Below are 6,760 nucleotides of genomic sequence, written 5' to 3'. Positions count from 1 at the left end.
TGCGATGCGCTCTGCGGATAGCATAATTGCGCGCTGCGGAAAGTCATTTTTATTGTAGTGTCAGGAGATGGTGATCGACGGCGATACCCCCTTTGAGGCGATCTGCTGGCTATTAGCGTCAGGTCATAGCAGTCCCCGGTGTTGTGTGTTGCGTGCCGACTGATGGAAGGAACAAAATATTGGCGTCCATATTTTGCCTTTTGTAGCCTTTGGGCGATCGACTGCCTCATGCTGCGTGACATGCGTCCTGGGCTCCTCCTGATCGAGGCCCATTAGGAGGTTGCTGGCTGCTCGGATGCCACCGTTCAAATGCTGCTGCGGGCTCGGCAGGCGTCTTCCTCCTTCTCGCCACCTAGGCTTCTTCCACGTTGATGTATTTGGTGACCTTCTTTTGTAGGTGGCCGAAGTTCCTTAACGACTTTCGAATAAACGATCGAAAGAACTTGCCCTCGGTGAGCCCCTGAGTGAAGGCGTTTATCAGCACATCTGAGGAGACCGCTGGAATGCCCATGACCACCTGATTGAAGTGCTGGATGTAAGCCCTCAATGCTTCCTTGGACCCTGCTTCAGCGAGAACAAATTCACGCTCGTCTTCTGATGGCAACGACTGCTGGCGAAGTGGTGTAGGAATGTCACTCGGAAGTCCTTAAAGTTGTGGATTGATCCGTCCGGCAATCTCTTGAACCAGCGTTGTGTTGACTCTGAGAGAGTGGTGAGAAAGACCCGACACTTCACTCCATCAGTGTACTGATGAAGTGTGGTCGCGTTGTTAACTTTGGTCAAATGGTCGTCTGGGTCGGTAGTTCCGTTATACTTCCCGATCGCTAGCGGCATGTAGTGCCTTGGCAGAGGGTCGTTCAGAATCCCCTTCGAAAATTGTTAATTGATTCGTTCGAACGAATCAATCCTCCCTGGGTGCCTTCCCTTTCCTTGCGTCCTGAATGGATGCATCATCTGAAGAAGACCCCCAATCCTTGTCTGCTCCGCCCCATTTCTCCGATGGAGTCCTTAATAGCGCTCGGTGGAAGGGGATAGGCACATTGGGTGCTTCCCCATACATGCCAACCGACTTCTTACTATTATCCTGAGCAGATACTCGGTCTGCTCGATCACCATGCTCAGCTGGTTGACCAACGACTGATGCTGCAGGCTCCTGCATTTAGCGTTCGGCTAGCACTTGTTGTTGTTGTTGCTTCACTATCTTGGCTGCTCGGGCTTGTACCAGCATGTCGAGCTCCTCTTGTGTTAGCGTCACCGTGGTGAATCGTCCAACACCCTCCATCTTCTCGTTCAGATGCAGGCTACGTTCCCACAGATGACGCCAAAATGATCCTGTCCGAAAGCAGGAAGGTGGAAAACTGGGGATGTGACGGCTTCGCTGACCGGTTGAAGACCTCGCTCTGCTCTGTAAAACAAGTAACGTTAGTGTCAAGCCAAGGAAGAGATCTCAGCGTTGGTCCTCTGACACTCAACTCAGTCACCTGAATGTGGAGAAAAGTAGAGCAACTGTAGAACTATGCACAAACAATAGATAACGCTTACCTCCACCGGTGATGGACTCCCTTTATATAGAGCTCTGGTGGGCGATATGCACACTTCTCGAGGCATGAACACACTCTTTAATATGTCCTATAAAAGGATCTGTCAGGAAAGTACCTTTGACAACATACCTTAATAGGGTATGCATATTCCTGATGAGACAGTAAAAACTTCTGTCATACGATCCGTCTGTCAATCATGTCTCGTGTCAGCAGCACTACCTCCCAAAAAGGATATCGAGAGATACTGCAATGGTCTCGTTGCTTGGCCGAGTGGGGTAGCCGCTCGACCGGGACTCCGCTCCGTCCACGGCCAGATCCCGCTGCTTGGTCGAGAGGGGTTGCCATTCGGCCGGGAGCCCTATGCTCTGGTGACCTTAGTTGCTCTTTCGTGCGATGACTGTGTAGTAACATGTCCTCTCCCGTTTGGACTAGTTATCCGATCTCCCTCGGTATCCTGCTACTTTGTATTGAGTGTCGACTGTCTTACATATCATCCCGAGCTGGACTGGAGGTCTGCTTGGACATATCACATATCTCCCTGCGGTCAGACCCTGACTACCTGACCGACCATTACAATTATCCTCCATCCGACCCTTTAACACTTAGATATTGACCATCTTAATTTTAATATCCATTTTGATAATTGACCCATACCAAATGGACCTCTCTAATATACAATTTTCAACTGACAGATAAATCCAAAAGTATTTATAACGGCCTAACAATTAAACATCTCAAATTTACTAACTATTGGAAAAACATTCTTTATGATATGTCGTAAGTTAGAATCAAATCGAATCGAGAGATTCCATGATAGCCCAGGTGCACTTTGTTAATGTTACTTTGCCAAGTACCTTGTCTTGTCATTGGATAATAATTCAATGAGAAACATGCCACATCCGATCATCATAAACAAGGGAGGGCTTTTTTTAGTGAATTTTAGAAAATCCTCATAATTGATAATAATTGTTTCTGCAAGGTCAGCAAAGAATCACAATCACATATTTATCTACCTCTCGCAGTTTTTTCTATTCTTCCAATATCAGAGCAACTACAAATATAGAACAATAAAGTAGTCAATTTCCCATGAACAGACTCATCTTGAATGTGGAGAGGGGGGAAAAACGAGGGAAAACTACATGCAATACATGAGACCTAACTAAACTCATTGGTTCTTTATCATGCAGTTCTAACTTGAGCATAGGCTTATTTAGCAGTCCTAGATATAACAAGAAACCATTCAACATGGGCAAATGAGATACCAAAACCTAGTCCAAATATAATGTGTACATAGGATGTGGGAAGACAAATAATATTCATCTAAGATGCTTTAAGACAACTTGATTTACAAGATACTAATATGTTCTCGGCAACATGCTACAACATTAAAATACTAATACTAACATATCGATTTCCTCCCTACATCCGCCAACCTTCTACATCACTTTGCTACGATAAGTTCATCCAAACTTTCAGCATCTGTAATAAGGGATGGTAAAAGAGTATCAGCATCTGACGAAAAATGGTACTTTTCGCCAATAGCTCGCAGAAGCTGGTAAACTTCAAACATGGTTGGCCTCTCCTTGGGGCCAGAGAGAGCACAAGAACAAGCAACTTTCAAGAACTGAAGCAGCTCACTGTCATTATCCTTCCCAATCAATGATTTGTCGATTGCATCCTGGAGAATAGAGTTATTTGAGAGAAAAGTAACCCACTCCACCAAACTACCTTTGAAGTTTTCTGAAGCCTTGGATACTTGAGTTGGCTTTTCACCAGTGACCAACTCAAGAAGTACGACACCAAAACTGTAAACATCACCTTTTGGTGTTGCAACCAGGGTGCGTGTGTATTCAGGAGCAACGTATCCCAGATCCCCAAACTCACCATTCACAAAAGTGCTGAGATGCGTATCTATAGGATTCATCAGCTTTGCAAGCCCAAAATCAGATATTTTGGGCTCATAGTCTTCATCCAGGAGTATACATTTAGAACTAATGTTTCGGTGCAGAATGCGAGGATTGCAGCTGTGGTGAAGCCAAGCTATTCCCTTTGCTGCCCCAATACTAATTTTCAGTCTTGTCAGCCACTCCATACTTTTGCCTGGTGAAGCAGAACCATGTAACTGATCGTAGAGAGTCCCATTGGGCATGTACTTGTACACCAAGAGCTTCTCCTTTTTGGCAACACAATAGCCAAGAAGGGGAACCAAGTTTTTATGTTGGACATTTCCAAGTGTTGCCATCTCTGATCCAAAGTGTTTTTCAGAATGCTGTGAGTCCTGCAACCTTTTGATAGCTAAATAAGTGCCGTCCGGAAGTGTTGCCTTGTACACAGTCCCTGTTCTACCCGTACCAATAATGTTATCTTTGTTGAAATCATTAGTTGCTTGCATGAGATCACTCAACTTCATTTTTGACACTGATTTCTCAAACATAGACACCTAAGTATAAGAAAATGGATTCGACTTTAGGCTACGGATATAGATTGAAAAAGAAAGAGGAAAGCTCCTATTGTAACTTAGCAGGCTTAGAAAGAAAGTCAGCTCATAAACAAATGAAAAGTGCACCTAACTCACCTTGACGCCTTTGACTCCTTTCATTGACTTCACCCACTTGTTTTCTTCTACGTCCTTCTCTTTCTTCTTGATGGGCATTCTCTGCATGCAGAAGTACAAAACAACACCAACAAAAATGATGGTTATAACAACACCTGCAATAGCTGAGCCTATAATTACACTGGCATTAGATTTCTTTGAACTCCCAGTGCAACCATTCAAAGGTAGTCCACAGAGTCCCTCATTGCTTGCAAAACTTGATGCTGGAATACTAATAGTAAAGGTAGGTATCTGTCCAGACAAATGATTGTTTGAAACATCAAAGTCTTTCAGTCTTGCAAGGCTGCCAAGTTGCCCAGGAATTTGTCCAGTCAATTGATTATGCTGAAGATTGAGGGTATTAAGATAACTGCAATCAGATAGATTGGGCGGAATTTCCCCCGAGAAATTATTGAATGAAAGATCGAGTGATGTGACAAAATGTATCCTTTTTGCAATATCAGCAGGAATAGGTCCTGAAAAGTTGTTGTTCGAGAGATCAAGCCCAGTCAAGCTTGTGCAATTTTCGAGCCCTGAAGGGAACTGGCCTCGAAGCCCCATGTTGGAAAGTCTCAGGTTGAGGACCTTGCTTTCATCTTCATGCCAGCATTCAACACCAGAAAACTTGCATAAAGCTCCTTCTGTTAGGTTATCAAACTTCCAAGAGTAAAATGCATAGCCTTCAGGATCTTCTACTGATTGCTTAAAGTCTTTTAAACATTGGATGTCGTTAAGAGTACCATGACATCTATTATTGATCAAAAACCAAAGCAGTGTCTGAATAAGAGCAACAGAAAGTCTCCACTTCATGGCCATAAACATAAGAGCTCCTTCTTTCCCCCTTGTCTGTTGCTAATTAGAGGAACAGAGTCAAATGCAGCCAAGTGTTTTATTTTCCATGATTCGGCTATATCTATCTATATGGAAAATAGAGATTAGACTCAGCATTAAATCTATAATGTTTTTCATATGAGCTTGCTCAAGAAGAAGCGAGAATAAAATTCAACTAACAATCATCAAACTGTGTTAGTCCCAACTATTTGAGGTTGGCAAACCTCAATTACGCTGCAAATAAAACTGACTATGCAATAATTTATAAATCGTACAACAATTAGCAAGAGGCTATAAATCATACAACAATTAGCTCCATTTAGAATTTAACACAACATGTTACGAGCTCGACCAAGGTGGTCAAGTCCAACCAATTATGCAAAATTAAACATGACATCAGAATCTCAAAAGCCAATAAGAACTCTTATGTGTACAAGTATTATGGAAAAGGGCCAAAGGCTCCAATGGTACCCATCGACACTATGATCTAACCTTGACGACAAACAACTGCTCCCGTAACCAAGTTTGCAAAAATGAAACGTTTTAGAAGTGTAGCAAAAGACAGAACATCACCTTCAAAATATACAAGATTAAACAAGCAACAAAATTAGCCTTGTTGAATTTTAGAAAACTGATAAGAAATCCTTAGGCTGCAGATCGCCAAGTGACGCAAACATAAAACTAAGCTCAAATACACAAAACAAGAGACAAAAACGCAAACAGACGACTAAGATTTTCCAGTCTGTTTCCGACAAACGAAGTGATGACGGCAAATATACCATACACAGGTAGAACACGAGAGGACACCAGAGGATCACCCTCTCCAAACACGGGAAGCCCACTACCTGAGAGATCAGATGTGACGGATTAAAACTGCATCGAAGCAACAAATTCTCTCTCCCCCTATTCTTCACCGCGAAACACGAGCAAACTCCCTCACACTAAGATCCACAGGAACTGCATAAAACAAAATCAAAATTTTCCCGACGCAAGCTCAGGAAACCAAAAACCCCAGAATAAAAATCAAAAAGGTGGTAACATAATCGCAAACTCCAAGATCATCATGAGCAAAAGAAACATAAGAAAGAAAAAAAAAATCCTCTACCAACAGACTAACAATCACTAGAAATGGACAAACTTTATCAGTAGCAAACCTAAAGAGCAATCTAAAACGCCTAAAAAAAATTCTTATTTCTGAGAGCTAACCGAGAACAATCAGCCTGGGAATTGCCCGCAAAAACCCCAGCCTCGCCTCCCACCATTCACCAAGCAGAGCCCCCACTCCGGGACGCGGAGTTCAAAGAAAACTTTTCTCGTTCCCAGCGTTGTCTCCACTTCCAGTCTCCGCTCCTGAGTAATAAACACAGTGTGAGGAGAGAGACTACCTGCAGTGCCAGGATTCGTAGGCAAAGCACCGAACTCAAGAACTCCCACCAGTCACTGAATATTTCCAATCCGACCGAACCGGAGCGAACCGTCTTTACCGGTCCAGTCGAAGCAATCAATCTATCTAAAATATTATTTTAGAGCTATAGCACATGAATTCTTAACAAATCCAATGAATTTTCCACTTTAAATCCCATTTTTATTTTTTTAAAATAAATATGTTTTGATCGGGTTTAGTGATTCTGACCGGGTTTGGTTCTCGGTTTTTTTTTGATGAAGCAAGTAGACCGGGTGGCGGGGTACATGCGCTCGAGTGAGAATAAGAAACGTCTGCCTCTCTTGCAGGCCAAAACACACCCATTTCCTGGATTTGACTTGACCAGTCCAATCAGTTAATAGAAAAACGAGT

At 43.1% G+C, this 6,760-nt stretch overlaps 1 protein-coding gene across 3 annotated transcripts; it reads right to left on the bottom strand.

The window, feature by feature from the left end:
• Window positions 1–2,839: 2,839 nt before the first annotated feature.
• On the bottom strand, window positions 2,840–6,377 carry LOC122005329 (probably inactive leucine-rich repeat receptor-like protein kinase At5g48380). 3 transcript variants are annotated; one of them, XM_042560338.1, is made up of 4 exons: window positions 6,172–6,377; window positions 5,811–5,922; window positions 4,117–5,051; window positions 2,840–3,981 (listed from the first exon to the last, which is right to left on the bottom strand). In XM_042560338.1, the coding sequence occupies exons 3-4, from the start codon at window positions 4,954–4,956 to the stop codon at window positions 2,983–2,985; spliced, it is 1,839 nt and encodes a 612-aa protein (XP_042416272.1). In that variant the 5' UTR covers window positions 4,957–5,051; window positions 5,811–5,922; window positions 6,172–6,377; the 3' UTR covers window positions 2,840–2,982. The 3 variants fall into 3 exon arrangements, with proteins under 3 accessions (XP_042416272.1, XP_042416270.1, XP_042416271.1); XM_042560336.1 differs by lacking the exon at window positions 5,811–5,922; XM_042560337.1 differs by lacking the exon at window positions 5,811–5,922 and having other exon boundaries at window positions 4,117–5,047.
• Window positions 6,378–6,760: the final 383 nt, after the last annotated feature.

The sequence above is a fragment of the Zingiber officinale genome, chromosome 7B (assembly GCF_018446385.1).
Source record: "Zingiber officinale cultivar Zhangliang chromosome 7B, Zo_v1.1, whole genome shotgun sequence".
In the NCBI taxonomy this organism is placed as follows: Eukaryota; Viridiplantae; Streptophyta; class Magnoliopsida; order Zingiberales; family Zingiberaceae; genus Zingiber; species Zingiber officinale.
The sequence above is the reverse complement of the archived record's forward strand: the minus strand, read 5'-3'. Positions and strand labels throughout refer to the sequence as shown.